The following is a 27,287-nucleotide window of genomic DNA, read 5'->3' on the forward strand; positions in this document are numbered from 1 at the left end:
AATTCAAGAAATAAAGCATAAGAGAAAATTACTTTCTCATGATTCCAATTTTGGAAAATTTTGTTTGTTTGTTTGTTTGTTGTGTGTGTGCGCGCGCGTGTGTATGTGTGTGTACATATTATATATATAATATGTGTTAATATATATAATATATATATATTATTCTCCTTTTAGCTATTGGAACCTGCATTTTTGTGAGTTTACTCTTAGTAATTATACTTTAAGTACTTTAAATGAAAGGCAACTTTTCTACTTCACCCATTTCTGTGAAAGTTTCATTGTCCATTGTATAACTTAACATAAACTTTAATGATACCGTTTCCTACAAAACGGATTATATCAGGTTAAAAAAAGTCAGTGAATATTTCAAATACAAAAGAAATATTTTCATTGTTTTACCTTGGTAGGATTTGCAATTAGCATAATTTGAGTAATTGCTGATGGAGGCAAGAATGGATTATGACCAGGCAATCCTGTTCCAGAAGGTGGCTGTAGTCTACATTTACATTTCTAAAAAGGCAAAATATTTTCAGTTCCAAATGTTAGTAATTTAATTAATCGAATTGTAATGATTTGCTAGTTGTATGGACAATAACAACGACGAAAAGTAATTAGATGAATATTAAAAACATACTTTTGGCACCACTGCTTGAAACAAGTAATTGGTAAGTGGCTTCAAATTCTTACTCATTGTCGTAATCACTACGACAAACACATCTTGCCTTGGATTGTCCCGAGCAAAATGAAGCACAACAGATATACCATTCTTCTCTTCGATTACTGTCATAGGCGGATTAATACCTATTGAATAAACAATAGAACGAACAGTTTTATTTTAACCGTTACTAACGTGTCTCGTTAAATATCGGGCATTGAATAAGAGGTATAACATCGTACTCTGTCTTTAGGCAAAGATATAATGTACTTTTATGATAATATCAATAGATGCAAAAGAACAGGAAACAACAATTTACCTGGTTTAATATCTTGAAGGCTAATGTTAATGTCTGTCAATGGTTTAATCTCCGGTTCGGGACTAACTGAATTTTCCGTCGACGGTATTATTGAAGCAGCATCCCATACACTTGATCGATTGTTACATCGGTTCGTTTCTATCTTCTCATTTGCATTAGATTCGATGGTTTGAGGATTTGTATCATCGTGAGATGGAATGTTATCGCTTGACTTAAGATGAATATCAGATAGTTTGTCGTTTTTTACACTTGTAGTATCCGACAAATTAGGAAAATGTGAAGAACTGCCGCTACGAGGGAAGGTCGTTGAAACGTTTGAAAGGTTTGATATTTGGTGGACGATTTATACTATTTTTTGTAGTTTGTTTACTACTACTATTACTACTATTACTAAACGCCGTAATTGTATATAATGGAACTAATTAAAGAGTATAAGTACGTTTTACCAACCTTCCTAACTTTACACGTGAATTCGATACTATGCCTGATAAGCTTTGTTTAAGCAAAGACTCTCCCAATTCGTTCAATTCCTCCAGTGCTTTTGCTTTACTGTCAATTTTCTTTTCAGATGTGTTGATTAATTCATCTGAAAATGGAATGTTACTCACCATTTGTTCGTTTATTTAATCGATCAAATTCATTATTAAAAACGCTCGATTTTTTCAATATATCAGCGTTATTCAATCGATAGAGCATATGTGTCAGATATTTTACATTCACGGACCTTTTTTATTTTTAGGTAAAACATTAATTGGCTGCATGACTGATTCGATCATTAAGAGATTTGCGTCAGAAACCGAAGAGATTTCTGAATCTTCAGACTTCCCTAGTGAACTGAAGATATCTCCTAAAACTTCCATATCTGACTGATGATTTGTGGTCATTGCGTTTACACCATCACTTTCAAGAGGAACATTCTCCATTGGAGAAGATAAATCTAATAAATACGGACTGATATCGGAGTCTATTTTAGGCTTCACACATTTACCATGAACTATAATAGCGGTGTACTTCTCAAAGACTTGTTCCAATTCATCACTTGCAGCAAGTACATCACCTATTAGATTATTTAAACATGATACGGCTTTAAAATTCCGACTAATAATTATAACGTAAGTTTTTACATTTTATGCTCAAGTTATTAACTCGATATTAGTAAAAGTTGAATGAAGAAATGATTGTTTAATAGACAAAGAAAGTAATTCTCGTATTCGTTAAATTTCTTTAAACGAATTTCGATAAGATACTTACTAAGCATTCCTTCGTTATCTTGGGTTTCATTTGCTAATCTGAGCACAATTGGTTTTAATCGTTCGCAAGCCTGATATAATTCTTTCATTAATTCAAGATCTTCCGTACTAGTTTCATTACAGTTATACGAATCTAACATTTCTGATAATAATTTTGCATTGTTATGAACAGACTCTAGCTCCATTATCCTACGTGAATTTAATTGTACTCTTCTTTCATCCTATAAAATAGTAGTTGATATATTTTGCAAAACTACTATTTTACAATTTTTCAAATACATATTACACTTACCTCTCTCACCATAGTTTTAATTAATCTATTTGCAGCTTGTAAATCATCAGGATTTTTACTTTGCAACAATTTCTGCAGCAATTTAGATTTCTCTTCATCATCAAATATCGTACTCTTAGTTTTTAATGCTTTCAATCCTTCCTCTTGAGTATTATTTAAAGACACGGAATCATCCTGAATACAAGTACAATTTTCACATCTTAAGAAAAGATTGAAAAAAAAGGAGACTAAACTCTCTGTCAAAAATAATATATGGAACTTACTTCTATAACACCCTGTTTTTTTAACATTTCATAGGCTTCTTTAATTTTTAATTCTTTTGGATACTCCCTTGTCCATGTATGTAACAACTGTAATACTTTTTGGCGCACCATGGCTGGCGTTTTACCACCTAGATACTTTGGTGAAACTAAACGAATCATTTCATTTAAAAAACGAAATTTACCAACTTCTGCGTGAAAAGACGGCCCGCATCTATTCATACATGTATCTAGTAACTGTAAAAGTAATTAAAAACCAAAAACAACATATAAGAATGATAAAACTTATACTTGTGCAATATGTATGTTGGTTTACTACCAGAGATTATCTTTTAATTTAAATTTATATTCAAAAAGTATCAAATACTAAACAATAAGCAATAAATCAAATAAAACAATCAAAATAAAATGACTTCTACTTCCTATATGTATACATATATGCATACATATATACAGGTTTTCTTTAGAATAACTTTAAATAAATAAAATAATATGAAATGAAATAATTTTACATCTGAATTTGTTATGCGACAGAAATTTGACAAAGAAACTTACAGCAAGAGCTTGAAGTGCTTCAGTCTCGTTAGATGATTGAATACGCAGTGCTAATAATTTAGTGCCAATTTGAATACCTTCTGCTTCTTTGGTGAGCATCACACAGAATGCTTCGGTTGCAGCTATATCAGGTTTTTGATTTTGGGGATTTGTTACCCTTTCTACAAAAAAGATAAGAAAGAAGGAAAAAATAAAAGAAGAAAAAAAGATATATTTAATAAATTAACCACAACTGAATATCTATAAAATGGACAGTCTTTGTTACTATAGACATTTCTACACAATAAATAAATATATGGTATCTTAACTTACGTATCAGGGCTTCTAAACTTGTTGTAACAACAACATCCATTTCTATAATTTCCTTTAAATTTCTTTAAATTCACGCGTTTTAGGTTACATGTGTTTATTTGATAGATAATACGAACAAAGATTTGACAAATACCATTTTGAGCTTTTCCTCGCAAACAGCAATACTCTTAAAATTAAATATAATATTTCTTGATAAGAGAGATTCCACATTTACAATTGTTATCTTATTATATTTTGGTTTTTCTGCTATAGTTACGTGAAAATATTAAAAAAAAAAATAGTATTTCATTAAGTCTAGAGAAGTCTTAGAGGCAAACAGCTGTTCGCAGTGTAAAGTATAATTCACTGTGGAATTCTATTCGTAGTTCTTGTAAAACTGACATGAGAGGCGCTTTAATAAATGTTGCTTCGTTGCACGCAATATCGAAAACGAAAAGACATTTCAATCGAGAATTCTCGAATCTTGTTATCCAGTATGTACGTACGTACTTGCACGATAGAAAAAATAGGAAAGACCTATAATAATTAAAATAAAATATAACATTACGAATTCTTCATAAATGTTCATTACAGTTTCATCATACATAGAGTTTCATCGTGTTCGTGAGTAATGAAATGGTTGATTGGCCCTCGATTAATATGCATGTACAGGGTGGTCCAGGTAAATGAGATTACTTAAATATTTACCTTATTTGTTATATCGTTGTATGGAAAAATTTGTCAGGAAAAAGTTACATTATTTCAGGAACCACATATAACGTTGGAAATAGTTTTCTCTCATGATCATTTCTTTTTTACAGGATTTTAAGGTCATCAATATTCTTTTAAGTAGAATCTTATATTTATTTTCCGATATTTTTGTAAAGCATGAAAAAACAAATACAGTTATCTTAATAATTATATCGTTATCATCACTTAATCTTGAAATATTTGCGTCTGAAATATACATAATATAATACATATTTTATTATGTCCAATCAACAGGTGGTAAAATTAAAAAATCCAAATTTTTCGGCTCCTAGGAAGAATTTTTTAATTTCGAGGAGAGTTCAAATGAAAGTTTAGAACGTAAGGAATTAATCGAGATAAGTTCTATTTAAATATTCTCCCTGGTTTCTTAGTCATAAGGTACGATCGTGGGTTAGTATTGACTTTAATCAAATTTATTAATATGTGGTTTTTTCTTCTTAATTAATAATAGTCGTGTTAGATAATAAGATAAACATGAGAAAACCATTGAGAAACTCACAAGATTATATCTAGAATTTATTTAAATTCTGATTCTCTTCTTACATAACCTATCATGTTTAATCTAATATTTGTGGTTTCAAGAAATTATTAAATATTCTTGTTCGTGTCAATTTTGTAAAGATATTTTTTACTTTACTTGATATGTATATTTCATAAATATTATTGCAATGAAATTAAAAGAACGTTGTAATGATAATAAAAACAGTAGTGATGATCATTCCCTCAGAATCTGAAGCAGAGGAATTAGGGAGGCCAAGCAGATCTATAAAAATGAAACATATAGAAGAAGAAGAATTTGAAGATGACGAGCTTACTGATGCAAAAAGTGAAGCTGGTGGAAATGCCGGGTGGGCAGATGCTATGCAAAAAATTCTACGGACAAAAAAGCCAAAACGTAGGAAAACAATAGTTTTATCAAAAGCAAAAAGGTTATACGACGTGAAAGATGAAAAAGGTAAAGAAAAGTTGTCATTTGAAATTGAGAAAGAGAAAAGGGAAATAAAAACAGAGGAATTAGAAGAAGCAGATGCCAATGTTAAAAAACCACGAATAAAAGAAAGGAGGAAAGAAAAAAATTTAGGTATTAGAGTAAAACCAAGCATCACGGACAGAGAGCGTGAAAGGACATTACAAAAGATTGCTACAAAGTAATTTAATTACTCTAAGGATAGAGGATGTAATTTTTTTGTTTATTTTAAATAAATAATCATTTTTTATCGTAGAGGTGTAGTACAACTATTCAATGCAGTTAAACAACAACAAGGTGAGATTAACAAAAAATTATCAGAAGCTGGACCATTAGAAAGAAAACGCGATGAAGTATTGAAAAATATCGATAAGACTGTATTCTTGGATGTTCTTATGGGAGGAAGTAAAAGTATACCAGTAGATAATGATGTAAAAAATGAAACGCAAGAAAATGGAAAGCATAAAAAGAAGGTAAAGGTATTTCTTAGACAAGTGTTATTATTATTAGCAAATATTTAATGCTGAAAAAACGATAATATATATATCTCATATAGAAGGAGAAGGAAATTTGGAATGTGCTGAGAGATGATTTCGTAATGGGAACGAAATTGAAGGATTGGGATCGGGAAGACATGGATGAAGATTCTTCGGCCCCTGAAGACGTAGATAGTGACAATTAAATTGTAAAAAAATATAAAATACCTATACATATGTGAGAAATGATTCGTGCAAAATTAATTTAAAGGTATGCTACTATCACTCGTCGATTCATGATGACGATTAAAGAGTATCTTTTAATTAAATTATTACGAGTAAAATTTTACCTCTATTTTAACATTTTTGGTTTCCTATTCTTTTTTTATTACCTATATATTTAGAAAAAAGTGTAGATTAAAAACAAAGTTTCAATTTTTTATTAAATACTTTATTTCATTAGTAGCTTTACTTTGATATCTTTTTTATCTATGCAACAACGGTAATAATGTGTTCAGTGTATAATTTTCACGTAACTTAGTGTATATTTATAACGCATATATGACTCTATGTAAAATCAATTTTCATTGTATCTTGTTTATGTCATATAAATATGACATGTGTGTGAGTATGTGTGCGTGGACAATAGTGCCACGTAGTATATTTTTGTAAAATAACAGTGTACATCTTATGCATTTATGCCACAGTTCTTTTAGGGTAGTAAGTTCAAACTCAATTCGGGAGATACATTTACATATACATAATCTGTACATAGGACCTGTACATAGGACACGTGTCCAACAGTTATTCTATACACGTCTTACTTTTATGTATTCTATATTCATTGTTTTCTCGTGACACGTAAAAATATAAATTATGAGCTTGTTGCATCTAAGTTTGAATTTCAGAAATCGTTAACTGTATTGCGTTTTATACTAAAATAATATAAAAAGCAAATATATAACAAGTAGTCTGTAGAATAGATTACTAATAATGCGTAAAAAATATTTGAATTCATTTACGACGGTCATTTACTTAACAATTACTGAACCTAGTGTGTAGATTAACCCTTGGACGGACTGAACTAACTTTTCCTCGTCTTTCTCCTCTTATTATTATGCCATAATTAAATTGATTGTACCTTTTTGTATATAAAATTATTTTCAGGACTTAAACAATTTGGTGATCCTCTTAGGTCAGTTGAATTATCTGTCCGCATTTTTCCATGCTTTTTTAAATGTTATAATTATCTTTTTGTGTACAAATAGACTTAAAACCCATCATAGTACATTTAGATTAAAAACTAACAAAAAAATATTTGATTCTGATAAATGAAATAATATTAATTTCAATTGAATAATAGATTTCTCTACTAAATTTCGAGCGCTCTTAGTACTGCGAACTTTATTATTTAAGATACGTTTCAAAGTAATTAATTTCCATGAAAATAAACTGTTACATTAATAGAATATATTTTCACTTTTATTATAAGCTTTTTACAGAATGTAATTATCGACATATGCACCTTTGGTCAGAGAGTTTTCTACCTCCTATCGATTGTTATCATATATTTTCAGTGTTATATCTCACGTTATACCCGACTTTCGCGAATGTCTGCCAGTGCTCCAAAATTTCTAGTCTCTTCATCAGAATAAACAGCCTCGCTTTCTAGCCTGTGCGACCTGCCGACAGCCTCGTCAGTGCTTTGATTTCTTATATAATATCCTATCGGATTAGATTCCATATTGTGATTGGTTTCATCCGTCTGGCCATTTTCGGGATGTATATTTCTTAGACTAGATTCATCTTCCTCATTTGCTTGTGCTCTCGACCTATCGTTTTCAGTTGCGTCGTTATACCAGTTTTGCGAAGTCTGGCTATTGTTGCAATCGTCGGAACGTGATATCCGGACGAAAACTACTCCAGTCTCTTGGTTATCTCTCTGTGAATTTTCTATGTTATTTCTGCTTTCTTCGCTAGTTCTCGACATGCTTCGAACAAGATTTCTTGTATTCATTAACTCATTTGCCGACGTTATATTCCTCGATACTTGATCGGTATTATTTGGGATCACTCTTTCGTTGTTTCGAATGTTATTATCGGACAAGCAATAATTTCCATTATTCGACAACGTGTCGCTTTGTCGTTCGCTTACGTTTCCGTTCACGTTATAAAACGAGGTTTCGTCTTGATAAGTTCTAAGAGTCTCAAAGTTCGCGTTACTAAATACTCGTGGTACCATCTCCTGACTCAACCGGTATAATTCTAATTCGTTATCGACGTAATAGCTATCAAGTGGATTGCTAATGATGGATGGATTTCTCGAGACGGTCCTTCGTGGGAAGCTTTGACTCGAGAAATTCGTTACGGTCGCATAAGGGTATGCTATTGTATTCATCGGATTGCTTAGTATATGCGGACAACCATCTAAACTTTGCATTTCAATTTCTTCTTTGCCATCGTGACAATAACCGTGCATATCTATCTCGTGAGGAAGATTGGCAAACCTAACGATAGAATTATCAAATCTATTAAAGAGAAATTATCGCAAATATCATTAGAATCAAAACTGACCTGTGTAGTAAGATATCGGAATACGATGGCGGCATATCCGACTCTTCTTTACCATAGATACTCTCGTAAGTTGGTGGTGGAAAACACCCAACGGATCCTAAGCTATCTTTGCTTGACGTTTCTGCATCCATCTCGAGTATACTACCTTGGCTGTTTTGTAGCTGATGTCGAATTATGCCTCGTGGATTTCTTTGAGCACGTAGTACGCTATCACCTAGTTCCACCAAATCTAAACCTAAAATCCGACAAATAACATAGAGTAACTAACATTTTCGTCTTCGATTCGTTGATATTCTACAACTTGAAAGAAAAGGAGAAGAAGAAGAAAGGAGCACCGAAGTTTACTACATGTTAGCAATCTCACCAGTTGGATCGGTTTGAAACTGCGTGAAGATCGTACCATCCACAACGAGCATCCTACCGTGTGGCAAGAGAATAATCGTTGGTGTTGCTACCATAGTTTGATCGTTATTGCTAAATCGTGAATCCGGCTCTGGATCTTCGAGTTGGCAGCAACAATGTCGTCTGCACAATGATCTGCAGAACGGTGCGCCCCAACAGCAATAAGCGAATATAAAGCAGAGCACAGCTAGCATCACCAAAAACGTGACTACCCCTTGGCGTTGTTGAGCGGCTGTGAGGACTGGACCTTCGCCGCCGCCGCCGAGACCGATGCCGAATCCTAACCCAGCGCTGTTGCTCATCTCCCCTGTAATCGTCATTTCTTTCTTAAATATCATAGATTAGTTAATATCATTGGCTCATACATAAATGAACCACAATAGTTTGAATCAACTTCTTTACTTCCTTATTTTATCTTATATTTAGATACTTTACCCTGTTGTATTCTCTGTATTTAGTTATTTTATGCGCTAACATGTTATATAAAAGAAATCCAAGTTCAGGTATTATTCTCTCGCGGCGAGCTCCGCTTCAGCCTATTGGACACGTTTCGCAGGAACAATCGGACATTAATCGCAAACATTTTCCCTTTCGCGCGATAAATGTATTTCAATCCGCAATGCGGAGTAAATAGCGATACTAACGCATCTGTTCTTGGCAATAATCCAATTTTGTGCGATGAATTTTAACGCAAGGAAAATTTGATCGTCGTTTACCGAACATTTTATTACATTATTCGAAAAATTAATTGTACGTTTTCCATCGCTGCTGCAATGCTTTTAGCATACCCACATTCACCCACGTTGATTCCATCAAAATCGATCTTTTCCTTTCGTTTGCCTTCTCTTATTCTATCAATTAACGGTATAAATTATTTTTACGTAGATACATTTTACATATTAACCGTTATACATCGTTGTCACGGAGTTCGATGAACAGAGAAATGATCGTACTGTACGGTAATGGTAATGGTAATGAAGCTACCTGAAGCGCATCGATTATAACACGCGCGAGAAACAACTTGGAACGTTGGAACGCTCTCTCTTACGCTTTACGCTAACGGAATATGTTTCGTTATCTGTCGGGAAGTAAAGTAAGGTGAAAGTGAGAAGAGTGCGGTAATCTTGACATATTACAGGCGACGATAGTGGGTCAGTAATTCCAATCGTACCTAGGTTCATAGATTACTTGGAAAGTGTCGGAATATTACGTACGTTTTCTGATACAGAGAAAGTGGTAATCTGGTAATTGTCGTAGCTAAACTTTGGAACTGCGGTTTCTTCATTAGCAAAATGCAAATATATTTCATGATGTTTTCGTTCAATTATTCAACTCGAAACGCATCGTTTCGATTTGCGATATGTTATATTTAATAAATTGATTTTCTTGCATAACAGATACATGTATCATAAATATATGTACGTAGTAGTATCCTTTGAAACAATCTTCGTTTCTTTCTCTTACCACAAGTTTCAAGTCCCTTTTATTTGAAATCAATTGTATGTAACATCGATTAGGTAAAGGTGTAATTAAATATAAAAAAATTCATTTACCTTGGGTAGTAATGTTGTACAGCCAAGTCGCCCCCGTGGTGGACACAGACTCCGTAATTTTGCGCGATTCGTACACCACGAAAATAATCTTCTTAAATTTCGCAGAAAAATATTCCTTTCTTCCCTTCAACGATTTTTAAACACAAAATGATTATGTCGACAGCCGTTGCCCGTAACGTATCGCATTGCGCGATTTAAAGTTTCTACATAAACTAACAACAATTCAAGTAACGTACACACAACTTAAGTGATACGTTAGTTACTTATCGTTGACACGACAAGATAATAATTCCATTAACAATCTCATTTCTCTTTTCTATCTCTTAATAAATTATTATATTTCCGCGGCAAATTTGCTCGTTTTAAAATTTATCGCGAAATATTACGCGGACAGGATTAGTAATTTACATTGGAACCAGTTTGAAGCTCGTTGTCAATGACATTGGAGAAAACGATGAAGGTGTTATATTATATCGCGGACTCGATGATCCTCGCGACGAGTTCGCAGGAGAATCTCTTCACGAAGGCATCGAGCGTGAAGTCGAACAACGTAAGTACACTGTCATCATGGAGATACTCTTGACCCATTTTAATATCTCCCCACTTAACATCAACCTGCTGCTTTTCGCCTTCGATGCCTCTATTTTTCAATTAGGAACGTCCGCTGGCCGATACATTTCGTTTCTTATTTCTTAGCCGTGTTCCCCTCCTCACGACCTAAGTTCCGACGCTTAGGTCCTATCGTCGTATCTCATCGCGACATTTCCTCGTCACGTACTTTCGTTAGCGCCGTTTCTTTTCGTTCCTCTTTGTTCTCCTCTGTTATCTTCGTTTTCTTTTAGATAGCTGTATACTGTAACAAGATTGAATTTCATCGATTGAAAATTCAAGTTTCCTGAAACGTCTGCCGATCGATTTCATCAGACGCAGTACGGTTTTTATATAGTACAGCGACGAATTCGAGAATTCTTTTGGCTATGTCGTGTTCGAGTCAAACGATATTTACTTGTGCGACAAATTTTGCATAACACTCGATGACATACGATATACGTTTCAATTTAATTAACGCTCTTATCGGCGAACGATATTCATTTCATTCGTTTCACGTTTGACATATTTTCATCTGAAACCTTTGCAAGGATGCAGGCATTCCATTTAATTGTTAAATCGAATCGTTGACATCCCTTTCCGTTGACTTTGACGTCATCGATTGCAGATGAAGGCGCGCCATATTATTTACAATTTACCGAATGTCCAGCTGAACAAATTGTAAAGTACAAATTATATGATACAAAAAGAAAAAAAATATTATTTACTGTCGATTCATTGTGCATTCACGCAATAACTTTTCAAAATATTTCTTTTCTCTACACCGTATAATTTTGATGTAATATCTAGAAACGTCACAAATATACGTATATTTCTAAATCGAATTCGTTTAATTGTTTGTAAAATCAGATCGAACTAATTAGCAATTCTTCGAGATTGAGATTATTCGATTACAAGTTAAATGCAAGTATAATACTTGTTTGTAATAATATATTTGAACAATGTCGTAGCCATGATTCACGCACATCATTATCGCACATTATTGTCACACTGAAAGATAAAACTGTGTACATGTGATAATACGTAGTAAATTCGAGGGGTAAGTTTCACGCTACATAATCACTTTTAGTCTCAACAATATTTGCATAATACTTGTATCACGATTTATAACTATTGATCTATACAAAGTAACACAGTAACATTTGAACTTTTGACTTCTTTTAGATCTTCGTTTCGTCGAAAGGATAACGATTACAAAAACGGTAGTATTTATTCGTTGTATGTACCTTAATATGTGGGTTATATCCGGTATATGAGGCCAGTGTGTCGAATACGTTACTACTTTACTACCCTCGAACTTCTCCGTTGCTTGTGGGGCGCAGCACCTTCTCACGACCCCTTGAGACCACTGGCTTACGATTCGTCGATGCTCTCCTCGATGGCGCTTGTTTACCTCCCTCCTATCCTGTTCCCCACTCTCGTACATAAAATCGTTGTAGTTTTTTCTACCCTTTCCCATCTCTCTTACTTTAATATTTTAGTTTCTTATTAGTTTCTAAATTTTGCTCCAAGAATAAATATATTTTTTCCTCATACATATATCGTTTATTTAATCAAAATATTTATAACAATATTTTACAAAAGTACAAATTTCGTATAGCTAAATTAGTCGGATAATTTCTGTGGTAAAATGTCCAAAAGCCACTCTTTGAAGGCCTGTATCTCGATTCTACTTAATTCGTGATCTACGTTATTTAATGGTACAAATTGAGTATTAACACCGAGTTCTTTTAGATTGTTATAGCATTCTTCTCCCCATTTTATTGGGACCAGTTTATCATCAACACCGTGAAATTGCAGAAGAGGCGGAGCGTGTATTTCTGGATTGTTTTTCAAATGCTATGCGTGATAACAAAAAACAAGCGTCAAATGTGTTGATATTAAAAAATAATAATATGGGCGTTTATATCGCATATGTACCTGATATACAAATGAATTTTTATTAAGAAAGCTAGACATAGCGCAACATCCAGCTAAAGATAATTTGTACCTATATGATAAATACATCGATAGGGCTCCTCCCATTGAGAAACCAGCAACAACGATTTTATCGTTTGGTATACCATCAGAAATTTCTTTATCGATAAGTTCTGCGATAGTTATACACATTGAATTTATTGATTGAACGTCTTCTTGGGCTTCTATAGATATACTCTTACGATCGAACCATACATGGCTTTGCTAAAATAACAATTATTTTGTATACATTATCAATCTGTTTTATGCGTTTTAAATTTATCGTGTCAATTTATCGTATTACCATCCCATGAAGAGGTGTATAAGGTTGAAGAGGTGCGGTAGGGTAAATAATTTTTATGTGTGGAAATTTTAATTCCTCCCTATTCAGAATGTCGATCCACTCTTTAAAATTACTCCCAGTAGCTCCTGAAATAGTAATATAAAAAATGACTTTCAACGTTCACCTACTAATTATTTCATATAAAAAGTAATCAATAATAAATAAAAACTTATTGACAAGTAATATAAATATACCTGATCCATGAAAAAGGAATAGACTAGCACTATGGACGTTACTGGCATTTACAACGTTAATCTTAGGTAGCTTAGCCATATCACTTTTAACGTTTTATCGATGACGACACCAAACTAGTCAACAACCAAAAACTGATTGATGACTTTTCATATTGTTTATATAATTATCTACTCTCTTATGGTCGTTATCTTCCCTTTATCGTGCAGAGCAAGACATCCAACATTTCGAACTTACAATTCCTAAACGAATAATTAAATATTCCTATTCCGTGAAGGTAGTTCACAACGTTTAAAAATTGTACGACAGACTTAATAAAATATATATGTACATATTTAATATATATTTATTCTTTTTACTAATTGCAAACAGGGATAAAAAGTGTGTAAATTTATTAAAAACATTTATACAATGCACTTTGGTAAATAAAGCCACGTTATGTATGCCATGTAAAGTATACGTGTCTCTTCTAATTCAAATATTTATCAATTATCGTAAATTAAAGTATCAATCTAAGTTATAGCATGGTAATATCTCGACGTTAAATATATATCATGACGTAGTCGAAACAAATACGAAGTATTTTCATAGAAATTGTACGATGAAAGTCAATTGTTTATAAAAAGTTTTCGCTCGATGGCCGAATCGTTGACATAACCTCGTTTCTGCGCACGCATATCTCGATTACCATTCGACTTTCTTCGAGATCATTTGAAAACGCATGCCAGACAGCGGTAGCGGCTGGGTTAAGGCATGAGTAGTTGGTCGCGTTGACAGGGTTTGGTGTCGTGTCGATGGATACGTTGGTGGTGTTCTGCTAAAATTTTTCTCACGCTGTTCGATCGGTAGAGTTATGTTTAATGAATCGTAACGACCTAGCGGAACGATGCAGAGAAGTGGTGAGTAGCGAGAAGCATCCTTCAACGCGTTCAATACGTAGAAATTCGATGGCTCGTCGAGACAACCATTTTGAGGGCGCCAAATTTTTGCGTCAATACACAGCGCCGTAAGCCGTAACTGCCCGGTCAATACAGCAGCCGACCTAACCTACCAACTATTTGATGAAACACATTTTCGACCGTTTTAATTTAACCACATAAATTGCATTATTACTTTTTGCCCTTTACGATTGCATCATATATATCTTTAGAATCGAGATTCCTCTGAGTTTTGTCATCCTACAACGCGTAGTTCATTCTTACCTTCTTTTGCACCGTGTGCAGTCTTACTATTCTCTTTTCGTGTGAACTCTGTCAACAGCAACATTTTATGAAAACATTGTGCGAAACATAATATATTCTCACTTTTTTGTATTACCTATAGGAATATTGTGCGATAATTAATAAGCGACTCCCTATTGCAATAAATATCGGATAACAATATTATAGTACTATATGTGTATTTTTCATTACAAGCATCGTGTACACCATGCATAATGTGCGTATGCGATTTCAGATTCGGACAATCTTAATACAATTAAAATACTTAAAATGATTTAATGATTTAAATAAGCATTTGTTAAGATCAGGATAAGTATATGTAAATTTCTCGTCAACTAGCTTTTTCTAGTAGGAATTAAAGACAGAGTTTTCTTTCTACTCTCGCTGTAGAAGATCGTGCAGCTTGCATTACTGGTTGTACGGTGTAGTTCAATGTTATGTTTCATCTCACTTATCACCATCACTTACTCAACCGTACACAAGTGGTCTAAATAGCACGGTGTAAATTGCCATCTCAAGTTAACCAGGAGGAATCAAAACAAATCTTTTCTGAGAGCTGAACTCTCTTCCTGCGCGCTGTTTATCTTAATTACATTCGCTCTGTGTCTCGCAACAAAAATAATACAACTCGATTATTTTAAATTACCCTGTAGAAATTATTTTTTATTATTTTATAGTTTGTAACATTAGTATTTATTAAAAAAATATCAGGAATATCGTTGTGGTACGGAAGGAATATCATACAGTAGCATCTAATATTAGCGTATAGTGTTAATGTTTGTGATCCAGCTGTTTTACCAGTGGCCGTAATGCGGTGCCCCCAACTAGCTCGTTTTCTTTACTCGTGTAACATTAAACTATTATTCTACGCGACTCGGTGAAATCATATCTGTCGCATATATTTTGATCTCGGTAGTAATGCAATAATAGCGAGTATGTACATCTTGCCTGTCCGTGTTTTTTACTTTCTTCCTGAAAGGTATGTCTATCTATATCCTTAGCGAAAGAAAGTTACAATCATATCGTTGTTTCTAATCCATTAAGGACGAACGCATTGCGTTAACGCAGCATTTCATTCGTCACATTTTTCGATCAATTTACACTATCGAATTCTGTTCCTTTAGTTTGTTTGTTCGGTCATTCGTTTCTTTCCTAACATTCTGACTACGAACGATAAATTTCAGGCATTTGCTTAGTGTCTTTCTCGCCGCTAATTCTCCCACCTGGATCTTACAATTTTCCTACGTTTAAAGAATTTAACATATTTGTAACACCTTTAATGGGCTAACGAAACGAATAATTTCAGATCGTTCTTCGATTTCGCTTGTGAAATAATTTTACGTTGAATACGAGGGATCATCGGGCAAGGAGCGACGAGGGAAAAAAGGAAATATAACGATCAGTTATTACTGATTGGCGACGCATTCCGAACCTTGCTTTATTGTACATTCATTTGTCTGACCTCGAAGCTAAACTTGAATGAATAGCTATCTGTATTTAAAGATGGCTCGAACTTCTTCTTGTCGCCTCTTCCGACTGCATCCTGAATCGAAGCTTCTATTTAAACGATCGCCGACTGAAAAACATTAGTTAAATATTAGCAACTTATCGATAGCGTGGTTAATTCGGTATATGTACATATGTATGTAAGATAAGGCAGAGCAAACGAGAATGTAAGTAAATTATACGGCCACATGTTGGAATTTCACTTTTGTAATCTTTATCTTATCGATAGCACGATACCGTAACCGATAATTTATCGATAAATTATCAATAGACATTTCCAAATTCTCTAGGGCGTTTAAAGGAATGTCGAAGATACAAAGAGATATGTAAAATATTCGTAGTATAGCACTCTCTATGATATTTGGTAGATTTTATTTATTTATTAAAATTACAATCAATTCTCGCGTTGAGAATTTTCAGTAATTTTTCTGGCGTGGCGCAATGACATGGCTGTTTATTTATAATAAGTTAATACTTCTTATAGATGAGTATAATTTATAAGCAAGTATTATAAATAAGTAAATATTACTTAATTTAGATAACTAATCGAATCTAGCGTTTAGGTCTAGCGGGTAGTGTCTCTTCAGCCTGCGAATCTGGTCCGTCGTATCAAGTAGTCCAGTGATTAGGGGGTTTCGGTGTTTGTCGACTCTTTTGCTATATCTGTCGCTATATTTTGCTATTTCCTCTTTGACTGTGGGTATCTCGAGGTCGCGGTGAATTGTTTCGTTGGTAACATACCAAGGTGCATCGATTAATATTTAGTAGATAAGCGAATTTTCTGACTCGCAGCTTTTTCTAATTATTAGGTCATCCCGTAAGTTCGTGCCGACTTTTGCGTATACGTCTCATGCGTCGATTTATAAACATACGGCGATAAGGGACCAATGCACTCGAGCTTAGCTGATCGAGAACAGGCTAGAGCAGATTTTCGTGGGTATAAGATCGTAATATAGCGAACACGGTGATATGAATTTCGGAAAGGAAGTTCTGTAACAATTGCCACGAAAAACATACGTGCCGTTTACGGGGAAAATGCGCTTTCATCTCGCACCTGTAGGAAGTGGTTGCAACGTTTTAGAGCTGGGAATTTCTGTTTAGAAGACGAGGAACGCTCCGGGCGTCCTCCTCGAACAGACGAAGATAAAATTCGGGATCTTGTTGAAAAATCACGAAATTTGACAGTTCAAGAGATGTCAAATATTCTGAAAATATCTAAAACAACGATTCATAGGTGTTTAAAAAAAATAACATATATAACCGCTCGAAAAACCGCACGAACTTACGGGATCGCCTAATATATTCGTCAAAATAAGAACATCGTGTAAATATTTGGTAGCGTTAAAAGACAATCGAATAGCGAAGCAATCGTTTGAACAGCTGAATTCTTCGACTCGGTTTGCGCAAAATGAATTTTATTCGACTCGAATTTCGAATATACATATATATACGTACTCGACACAGCGAGCAACTCCGCGTCATGTATTATTCACAACAAGCGTAGAAAGAGGCTTCTTTCGTTTCGGATTCTCCATGTGCCGTCGATATTTCATCCACGTTATTCCACGAGAAAGAAAAAGCCATCGCTCGCCGTTAAAAATCAAACTTTCTTCCAATTCTGTCTTTACCTCTGTGTCATCGACCTCTCGTTTATTTCTACAGCTATGCCTATTCCGTAGTGACATATAACTTTCAAGTTAGACGATCCTGTATCAAATTTTCGATTCTCTACTTTCCTAGAAAAATTGTACGGAGAAACGTAACATTTCGAAAGAGCGTGTAAGATTTCTTTTCGAAGCTGTAAAAGCCCAGATCTCCGACAAAAAGGGTCGCGGCGACTCTCAACTCGAGACTAACTCAAGAGGGTCGCAATGTGTTTCCCGAGGCCTTTGCCACGGTTATTTTTAATTGCAATTAGTTTCATAGAAAATTTCTCCGCCAAGATCTCCAAAAGCTTGTTCGTTTCGCGCGAGACGAAAGCCAATGAATTAGACATTTTCTTCGGTCTATTTTTCTGTCCATTAAAAAAATACCATTTTACGGAAATACGAAGGCGATGGATTGTAAAAGGGGCACCTTTCACTCGAAATCTATTGGAATACTTGGCGCTAAAGCGTTAAACGCGTCGCTACAGATGCGTAATAGATTATGCGCGCGTTCCTATGCAAATCGATACGCGATGATACGATGGAATAAAAATAATTAATAAATCGGAATGCGCGGTGCGTATAGGATGGAAGTTGGGCGGGTGATCGACGGGGCAAGAGCGACGGCAGCTTAGAACCGGTGCACCGGCCGGAACGTAAAATAGAAAGATGGAAAGAAAGAAAAGAGGGAGGCAGAGAGAAGACGCTAGGTTTAACATTATAATTGTGCCGCGCACAGAGAACGGCCGGCCACTTCATCGCCGGCACGTGAAACACGCGGAGGCTCGCCGCCACGCCGCTGGCCGATCGTGAACCCGCGTGCCTCGTCAACATTTTAGTACACTTTCTGTATTCGACGTATAGAGTGTAGACACGCGGAGCCCTCCACCGAGTTACCGAACGTCGCTAACCGGTACACGAGGATCCGATTCTTTTCGCGTTCTTCCTCCGTTTCTTCGAATTTCTTGCGATTCCACGAGTGCAATCCTTGCCATGTGTATAACGAACGGAGCAGTGGTAGTGGTAGCAGTGTGGTTTAAACGCTTTGGACTGTAATCGGAGCAGTCGATTCGACGTTGCTGTCTCTCGATCGCTCTTTGTCTCCGCCACGATTCTCCACCCTCGACGATGGAAAACGCGCGTGTTCGATGAGAAGGAATCGAGATTCCGTGTTTCGGTTGGACGACCGATCGTATTTCGATACGACCGAGCGAACAAAGGATCGGACCAAGGACGAAGCGAGCGTATGAAGTTAGCCGGGTCGTCCGAGCGATCGGTGATCGCGAGCACCGTTTTCATCGATCGAGATCGTTTCATCCGGCAGAGCCGTGGTTCGATCGGTGGAAGAAGGAATCGATGGAATTTCAAACGCTTTCGTTCCGCGCGAGTAACGAGAAAACGCGCCGTGAAATTTCCAGTCGATAGCTCTCCCTCGCTCCAATCTAATTTCGAGTCTTCCGCCGCTTTTGTAGCGCTGCGCAAATCTTAGGAATCTCGCTTCGGTCGCGATTTATCTCGCGTTATCCGATTCGTCGATACGAGGTGACCGAGGTGAAACGAGGAGCGTCCGATATCGAGATCCAGAGAGAAACGAACGGGACAGCCGTCTTGTTAATTCCATCTGTTCGATCTGATTTTACACGCACTTACGCTTGATCATCTGTTACGCGTTTAGTAGTTTACTACGATATTTTACGTACGTAGGAACGTGGCAGAGGAATTCCTCGCTAACCTTATCTATCGTTTAGAGCGATATCGCGCTCGGAGGTCTTCGATAATTTGCTTTCGACGTTTCGATGCTGCGCTCTTGGAATTTTTCTCTCCCGTCCTCTTTTTCGGTTCCACGACGAGGAAGAACGTTTCAACGTTTTATCCGCTTAAGCGCCAACACCGCGCCAACGCAACATCTCGCGCAACATTTGCAATTTTTTCATCGGTCGATTTATTCTATTTTCCAGCGTCGCTTCGTCTGTTCGTTAGCGGTTACGAAAAGGAGCCGGAAATATCGAGCGAGGGTTTCATATATCTTTTCGCATCTTGAAAACGGTATACTTTCTTTGCTTTCTTTACCTCTTTCGCTTTCGCCGAGACTTGGTCTTTGGCGGAGAACTTTAGCGTGAAATTTAAAAACAGGATCAACGTTTCTTCTATCGTGTACCGTTTTCCCCAAGCGTACGAGCTTTATCAAGGATAGCGAAAAATACGCGAGGATCGGATCGACGATGGGCCGCAGGATGTGGCGGAGCTGAAGTACGGTCGAATGGATGTGCCAGAACCAGCACAAGGGGAATTCTCATGATATTTAAGATCCGACACCGGCATTTTCGCGGTTCTCTACTTTTTGCGATATCTATTTTCGTGCCACGTTTACTCGCGTCTCGAGCTGGTCCCGTGATTCCAGCGAGTTTCAAGCCCGAAAGAAAAAGTTTGATAGCAGCGACAAAGTAAAGGGGAGGAGTTGATATTCCAATGATCGAAATGGAAACCTCCACCGTGGTGTTTATCCCGCAAAATACACGTAAGCGACTTCTTTTGCGGTTCCGTTAATTACCAATGAAACGACCTAGCGGCGTATAATAAAAAAACTTTTGATTTTTCGATCGCCAGAGAAATTAGGGTCAATTCGTTGTACGTATGTATCTTGGCTGGCTATGGTCGTGAAGCGATCGATCCATTAAGGGTCAACGTTAAACGCAATTAACGTTGGTCGATCGACGAATTAACGTTTCGTTCAAAATCTTTCCACGATTCTACTCTCCAACGTTATAATCGCGAAAATAATATCTTTTCCATCTAGGCAGGTGGTACAGTTTCATATTTGGTCGTTTGGCCTCTACGATGCTAGCCTGCCATTAAAATTAAGATATTTTCAGAAAATCGAGTCGTTTAATTCGATTTTTGAATGGCCGAATCGCGACTATGACCCTTCCGTGAAATCGACAGGCACAATTTACGCGTGTTCCACTTTCGTCGAACGAGACGGATTAATTCGCATCGCGTTATCGATATTTCGATGAAATTGCTCGCTCGAAAGACGTAGCTTTTTTTTAATCGGATCGTCGTTCTAGTCCATTGGAACGAGAACGATATCTGAGGAGATATCTTGAGAATTGGAAACATCGTTAACCGGTATAAAGATAATTATTTATGTACGTGCACGAGTTAGCAGGGAAAGATGCATTTTCCAACGAACACGTATCTGTGTATGGATAAAGTAGAATCAGAACGAGTACGTTCCACCGTAACGTTCTAACGCGTTAATACCCTGCTCGAGATAATTAGCGGATCGCCTAATCGAATGACCCGATTGCCCAATAAGGTTGTCCTCGGCACTTTGCCAATTTCAATTACGTTAATTCCTTCGCTGCGTTCCACAGTGTAGATTGACAGTGTCTAGAATACAAATCAATAATCGAGCAAGATGACGAAAAAGAAAGAACGTGTGGCGAACGTAACGGTATAATAATTGAGGCGCGATATACATACTCGGATGAAACTCTGCTCGTAATAATACAAACAAGCGTACTCGATAGCCATTTTACGTAATTTAATGCGCGATAACCAATTTTCGAGTTACCTAAAGCAATTCATTTATTTGGAGAATTTGCACAACCGTTGAACATCGTGGCTTTGACGGAGGAGAACGTGATAATTATATGTATAAAAAATGATCGCTTTTCGGGTATCCGCAAAAATAAGTTCGAAACGCGAGATATTTATTAAGGCTAGAACTAGCGAACCATGTGAAACGGCTGGTATCAGATTTTTCATTTTGAACGCGGCTACCAAAAACGTGCAAATATTTTTCTTAATATACAGGCTGTAACTGGTGGTAGAAACGGAAAGGGGGTGATTCTAGGCGAAAAAAGAAGTCGAAAATGTAGAATAACAATTTTTCGTTCGAGGCTTTGTTCTCGAGAAAATCGACTTTGAATTTTCGCTCGGTACGCCTGCGGCGCGTTATAACCGATCTCCCTGTAGATCGTTGTCTCGATGGAAAAATTAAAAAAAAAAATTTGTATTCTATATTTTCGACTCCTTTTTTCGCGTAGAATCACCCCCTTTCCGTTTCTACCACCAGTTACCAACCACCCTGTATTATCACGTAATGTTTATCATTATCAAGACGAACATTTTTAAGAGATCCGTCTTTTTAGTCGTACGCTTCATCTAGCAAACCCGACGATATTTTGTCTGCAATGTACTAACACGAACGTTATTTTCCTTCAACATCGCCGGACCTCGTCCTTATCCCCGACATCCTTTTATCGCATTCCTCCTTCCTTCCTCGCTCTCTCTCTCTCTCTCTCTCCGTTTTTCTGTTTCCGGTTTCACGCGGATGTTGGATGACCGCACGCTACGCGATAAACGCCGACACGATGACGATGATCGCTATAACCACGACAACGTCACAATCGCCACGGCTACTTCGGACACCACGGCAGCGGTAAGTTTCTGATAAGGCTAGTCACATTCCAATTGTCGGCCGACACGCGTGCAAGCGCGTCCCGTGTTCGCAATACTAAAATCACGGACGTGCTTTCCGTACTGGCAATCCGTACGATTTGGTTCACCTACCAAGCAGACTGTTTCGTTTACCATTGCCTCTTGTCCTCGCATTTTCTTCCATTCGTAATTCCTTGACGAAATACGACCGATCGATCCCTGCTTCGATCCTTTCAGTGGGAATATTTTCCACGCCGATATCGCATTCTTATTCCTTCAAATCTTCACACGTTCGATCTACTGTATTTGTATCTAGCGTGTTACCTGGAATCTTTTCGTAACTTACGTAATTCTCTCAATTTTCGTTATTCTCCTCGTTATCGTTATTTAACTATTTTTTTTTTTTTTTTTGTAAAATAATATATATGTGTGTGTGTGTATATTTTAGACATTAACGTCCGGTTCGTAGCTGTTGCAATATTTAAATGACGACGAAACGAAACCATCGATGAATCGTGTCGGATTGAACGTGTTAAGCGACAGTTGTTTTCTGTGATCTTTCTGACACATGCGGTGTAACGTTCGAGGAAAACGTTCGAGATATCAGTGTTCGACGATACAGTGATACGATTCACGCGAACAATCAAAATCATCAGAGTGAGTAAGGTGCTTGGAACGCAAGGTGCAAGTTTTGCACCGAAACGAAGGGACAATCGATGTGCGATACTCACGGCGCGGCCTATCATGGAATTGCGATAACCACTGATAATCAGGCTCGTTGGAAGTTTTCGCGTGAGCGTGTCCAATTAATCCTGTTTTCGGTGTTTAATTGCCTTTGTCATATAGACAGGGGAAATTCGTTCCTTAAGTAGTTGAATTCGTTGTTACGAGGGTGCAGGCTTCGCTATTGCGAGCTGCTAGTCGTTTATTCGTGTATTTAAAGTTGTTCCTTATCGATTCGTATAATCAATTACGTGCTCGAGTGCCGAAAATGTTACGGACGTCAGAGGGTATGTAAAGTCTGACGAACGGCGATGATCGATTGAATTCTAACGAGTGGAGCGCGATTAATAAAGAAAACGAGGACGATCGTTGTGACGATAGATTCGTTAAAATGTCAGCATCCGCAGCATCGAGACGTCGTCTAAACCCGGCGATCCTTGCCAGATACAATGGCCAACTAACCAAGCCGTCTCAACAGGTAGTTACTTTCGTTTTATTTTTTTTTTCTAACGTTTATTTATTTATTCGTTCGATAATACATTTCTGATAAACGAGAAATAACAAGCGGTGCAGATAAGTGGGAAAGAAGAGAACGAAAATAACAAGATCGAATTGTTGCAGGCTGATACGTAGTTTAAAAAAAACCGAAAGATTTACGAAAGAAGTAGCGATCGATGGTAAAAGATATCCAGCTAGGCAGATTTGTTTCAAATTTTGCCACTACAATCGTGATAGATGTTTCTCATTGCAATACTAAACTGGACATTTCAAAATGTTTCGTATTGTTCGTAAACGATTTCGTTTCTTCGCTATATACATATATACACATGTACAATCAAGGTTAAGCACTATCAGCATCCTTATCTACATGCAAATTCTCTAAATTATTTTATTTTTTAGTTTAGGTTATAATACTATTCGAATATTGGGTCGAAGGATGAACGTTGAAAGTAGGTTAGATATGAAACTGTGGTACATTTAGGTAAAGCGGTATGAAATTATTAAAAATCGTCAAGTACCGAAAGAACGAGAATCGCAAAAGTTTTTTTAAGCGTTCAGGAATAATGGCAATGATCTGAATAATATTGTGTAACTTGAGTTCTTTACGGTGTCGATGATCGCCGATTGACTTGCCGAGTAGCTATGTCATGCTTGGTATTCTAACGCGACACTAGCAAGTATGTATACATATATGTACGTAGCAGAGAATACTTGAAGCATCGTGGCCTTAATTGAACCTGAGCTAATAAGAACATCGAACTATTAAGCTATGTGTATCGTTGTATTTCCGAATGCCACATGCATTCGCAAATACATTGTTTGTGGTCTCTATCATTTACAATCTGAAATGATTATTCTTTAACAAATGATACTACAACGGATGGAATATTATTGCTTTTAATCCTATGTTTGGTATTAAAATTTGTAAAAGACGTATTAGATATCAATTCGTTATGAATTCGTTAAAAAGGTTTATGTATATATAAGGTGCAGTTATGTGGAATTTTCGAATTAACGAACAAACGAAGAAAAAGTTCACCAGACACCTAGCGCCACCATACCCGAGTAGTCTAGTATGTAGTTACATTTTACATCCATGAAAACAGCCGGTAAATAAGAGCAATGCTGTTCCTCGTTCATTTTAATTAACAAACTGGACTGTAGCTCATAACGAGCTTCACCGTAACATTAATTATTGTCGTAACGTGGAAACGTACAACTTTTTCACATTAGAAATTTCTCTTCATCCTTCTTATTGACATTAACGTACGATACATTCACCTGTAATCTATAATCTATAATACCATTCATAGGATACGCAATGTACGTAGATTCGCAATAATTTCAATTTTTTACGATACAGTTTGAAATACAAAAATCGGATTATACCGAAAGAAAGCTTAGCAACTACGTAATCCCAAACAGAAACCGAAATTAAGTGGAAACACTTGGATTCGTAGGACAGTGACTGCGGTATATCTTCGTTTGTAATCTAGGAAAAATGGTTTTGAACGAGATGATTCGTCGGCTTGGAACACTGACCGAACTATATACACGGTGAGAACAATATGTTCGCTGATCCGCCAGGCTGCTCGTATAGCGTGTTCCTATTGGTCGTCGTTATTTCATGGAACACATGCGCAGTGAAGAGAGGCAGCCAGAGCTTCGTTGGTTATCCGACGAGCACAAGCGGCGATGTAGCGAACTTACCCCCACTTTTGGTGGTCGCTGCGTCAGGCGTGGTCGTTCGTTAGCGTTAGGGATCGCAGTACATCCGAGTCTGGCGAGTCGTATGAGTCGGTCTTCGTGTTGTCGCTTCGTCAACCTTTGTTGGCAAGACTGTGTGCATATATGCGCGCCCGCGCGCGTGTGTTAGTGTCCGTGCTTGGCAGAGAGAGGTCGTTTAACTTTTTCTTCCCCATCGTTGTTTTTCTTTTACTTGCCAATCCGGTGGAACGAAGAATAACGTTGTTCGAATCTTCTCTTTTCTCATAAAACAAGAAAAAATACGGAGAAACTATAATCGATAATGAAACAATGCATAGAAAAGTGAGAGTGAACGTGGCCACGTTCGGCCGGTTTGCCGACAGCGTGAATCACCAGCAGCAACACCGGCGTTCATGAGCCCACGCAATTCTAACCGATGCACGAGATTTCTCTCTTTCTCCTCCCTCTTTCACTCTTTTTCTTACTACCCTCTCTCGCTCTTTACTCCTAGTACTACACTGTGCTACACTAATACCGTACTACATTGTGGCACTCCAGTGCCGTTTCATATTTGCGTACGCAAATTTTCCCGTTCCAGTGTGACAGATACAATATACACAAAGTCATAATATAGTGAGTATTTTCGTTGGTTTCCTTCCGAGCAAAGAGATGATTGATCATTTCACAATGGACACATATATGTATACGTGCGTGGTGTGCTCGAATTGTGCATTCGTTTGTAACATTATCAGCAAAGCCTATGACCGTGATATAGTTTCTGTTGATCCTGTGTAACAAAGGCGTTTCCAAGGGCACGTTGTGATTTTCATAGCGGGCCAACATATCGCCATTCAAGGGATCCTAGTACACACTCGAAATCCATTGTTTTTTTTTTGTATCTCTTGTTCCGCCCGTGTGACCAAAGATTCGCTCAAAGGAATCTTTTTTTGCAACTCTTTCCCTCCCACCCTCTGTCTGTCTCTGTCTCTGTCTCTCTCTCTCTCTCTCTTTCTCTCTCCCTACCTTCTCTCTCTCACTTTCCTTCTACAATTGGAGTTGAATGAGAGTTTAATGCCTTATACAAAGTTCTTTGTAATATCACTATCTTTGATGAAGTAATCGTTGTAATTTCTTGAATTTAACGTTTGTGGGAAATCAGGATAAATGGCGATCTAAGAGAGAATACGCGCGCGCGCGCGTGCTCGTATGTGATAAAATTCATTGCTAACTCTAAGCAGTTCACAGTACATTCTTTGCTTTTTAATTAAAAGTGCTTTTCCTACTGCAACGCTACTAGATACATACGAATTATACTTCCTTCGATCCTTAGACAGAAAGAAAAAGAAAGGAAGCGCGACACAACTCTCTATTATGATTTTCTTAGTAAGAGAAATAAGGAAATTAGAAATATAGCAAGCTGTGTTTCGATATAGGGGAGAAGGAGAGAAAGAATCGTGTGGAATAGAAATCACGTGAAATCGTGAAGAAATGTCGACCGAAAATCAAAACGGCTCCGCCGGTACACAAAGCAACGGGATAAAAACGACGATCGGTTGGTCGTCGACGACGAGGACTGTCTCGAACAATTCGTCGTTTTTGCACACTAGTAATTCGATGTTGAATCGTGATAAGCCGCGTCAAGTGCCACCGCCAACTTTGCCAAAATACACGTCGAGCTTTAACGCCGGTTGGAATGGAAGCGGCACGACCGAACGGTTGAGCCGAGATCGCGAAGTTGGAGGTAGTTACAGACTGGCGAGCCTCGACAGGCTTGCCCTTAGGCAGAGGATACTTGATGGGGAGAAATCAAACGGCGACACCACGTCGGTAAGCCTAAATATTAGACACGGAGAAATATCGATCACGTATCGATTATTATCCGTAAGTCACTCTCGATAGTTTCGATATTTTTGTTCTATGGTCGAGGCTATATATGCTACATGTGTATATATATATATATATTTATGTATATATACTACATTATCACAGAACACTTATGTATTTATATGAAATATTTTGGAGTTTAATTAGCACTGTAACGAGACGAGGCGTATCGTGATAGTGTTGGTAAAA

At 36.9% G+C, this 27,287-nt stretch overlaps 5 protein-coding genes across 28 annotated transcripts in view; 2 read left to right on the forward strand and 3 right to left on the reverse strand.

Annotated features, from left to right (window-relative positions):
- Nucleotides 1–139: 139 nt before the first annotated feature.
- Nucleotides 140–4,119, reverse strand: LOC100741384 (ADP-ribosylation factor-binding protein GGA3). Of its 2 annotated transcripts, none has more exons than XM_024367352.2 (11): nucleotides 3,990–4,119; nucleotides 3,332–3,492; nucleotides 2,780–3,013; nucleotides 2,517–2,690; nucleotides 2,226–2,445; nucleotides 1,699–2,031; nucleotides 1,425–1,560; nucleotides 975–1,264; nucleotides 635–801; nucleotides 400–510; nucleotides 140–322 (listed from the first exon to the last, which is right to left on the reverse strand). In XM_024367352.2, the coding sequence occupies exons 1-11, from the start codon at nucleotides 4,024–4,026 to the stop codon at nucleotides 230–232; spliced, it is 1,956 nt and encodes a 651-aa protein (XP_024223120.1). In that variant the 5' UTR covers nucleotides 4,027–4,119; the 3' UTR covers nucleotides 140–229. The 2 variants fall into 2 exon arrangements, with proteins under 2 accessions (XP_024223120.1, XP_003489253.1); XM_003489205.4 differs by lacking the exon at nucleotides 3,990–4,119 and adding an exon at nucleotides 3,644–3,785.
- On the forward strand, nucleotides 3,981–6,197 carry LOC100741503 (RRP15-like protein). Of its 7 annotated transcripts, none has more exons than XM_012385133.3 (5): nucleotides 3,981–4,116; nucleotides 4,628–4,771; nucleotides 5,121–5,541; nucleotides 5,617–5,833; nucleotides 5,917–6,197. In XM_012385133.3, the coding sequence occupies exons 3-5, from the start codon at nucleotides 5,165–5,167 to the stop codon at nucleotides 6,040–6,042; spliced, it is 720 nt and encodes a 239-aa protein (XP_012240556.1). In that variant the 5' UTR covers nucleotides 3,981–4,116; nucleotides 4,628–4,771; nucleotides 5,121–5,164; the 3' UTR covers nucleotides 6,043–6,197. The 7 variants fall into 7 exon arrangements, with proteins under 7 accessions (XP_012240556.1, XP_033176405.1, XP_033176406.1 ...); XM_033320514.1 differs by lacking the exon at nucleotides 4,628–4,771 and adding an exon at nucleotides 4,217–4,304 and having other exon boundaries at nucleotides 3,995–4,120; XM_033320515.1 differs by lacking the exon at nucleotides 4,628–4,771 and adding an exon at nucleotides 4,217–4,304 and having other exon boundaries at nucleotides 4,005–4,116.
- A 315-nt stretch (nucleotides 6,198–6,512) lies between these two features.
- Nucleotides 6,513–12,316, reverse strand: LOC100747604 (putative uncharacterized protein DDB_G0289263). Of its 6 annotated transcripts, XM_033320496.1 has the most exons (5): nucleotides 10,366–10,733; nucleotides 10,277–10,292; nucleotides 8,775–9,119; nucleotides 8,411–8,645; nucleotides 6,513–8,343 (listed from the first exon to the last, which is right to left on the reverse strand). In XM_033320496.1, the coding sequence occupies exons 3-5, from the start codon at nucleotides 9,112–9,114 to the stop codon at nucleotides 7,428–7,430; spliced, it is 1,491 nt and encodes a 496-aa protein (XP_033176387.1). In that variant the 5' UTR covers nucleotides 9,115–9,119; nucleotides 10,277–10,292; nucleotides 10,366–10,733; the 3' UTR covers nucleotides 6,513–7,427. The 6 variants fall into 6 exon arrangements, with proteins under 6 accessions (XP_033176387.1, XP_012240553.1, XP_033176388.1 ...); XM_012385130.3 differs by lacking the exons at nucleotides 10,277–10,292; nucleotides 10,366–10,733 and adding an exon at nucleotides 12,201–12,316; XM_033320497.1 differs by lacking the exon at nucleotides 10,277–10,292.
- Nucleotides 10,846–27,287, forward strand: part of LOC100741742 (septin-7) — a 47,159-nt gene continuing 30,717 nt past the window's right edge. For 2 of the 12 annotated variants that reach the window (XM_024367342.2, XM_012385119.2), the window contains exon 1: nucleotides 26,703–27,041. In XM_024367342.2, the coding sequence (XP_024223110.1) occupies nucleotides 26,703–27,041 (339 nt within the window). The other 10 variants (XM_033320494.1, XM_024367350.2, XM_024367348.2 and 7 more) reach the window with 10 other exon arrangements.
- On the reverse strand, nucleotides 12,504–14,126 carry LOC100741624 (lysophospholipase-like protein 1). Its single transcript, XM_003489207.4, has 4 exons — nucleotides 13,468–14,126; nucleotides 13,235–13,359; nucleotides 12,895–13,155; nucleotides 12,504–12,813 (listed from the first exon to the last, which is right to left on the reverse strand). Exons 1-4 carry the CDS (start codon nucleotides 13,544–13,546, stop codon nucleotides 12,580–12,582), a joined length of 699 nt encoding a protein of 232 aa, XP_003489255.1. The 5' UTR covers nucleotides 13,547–14,126; the 3' UTR covers nucleotides 12,504–12,579.

The sequence above is a fragment of the Bombus impatiens genome, unplaced genomic scaffold (assembly GCF_000188095.3).
Source record: "Bombus impatiens unplaced genomic scaffold, BIMP_2.2 scf_0318, whole genome shotgun sequence".
NCBI classification, from domain to species: Eukaryota; Metazoa; Arthropoda; class Insecta; order Hymenoptera; family Apidae; genus Bombus; species Bombus impatiens.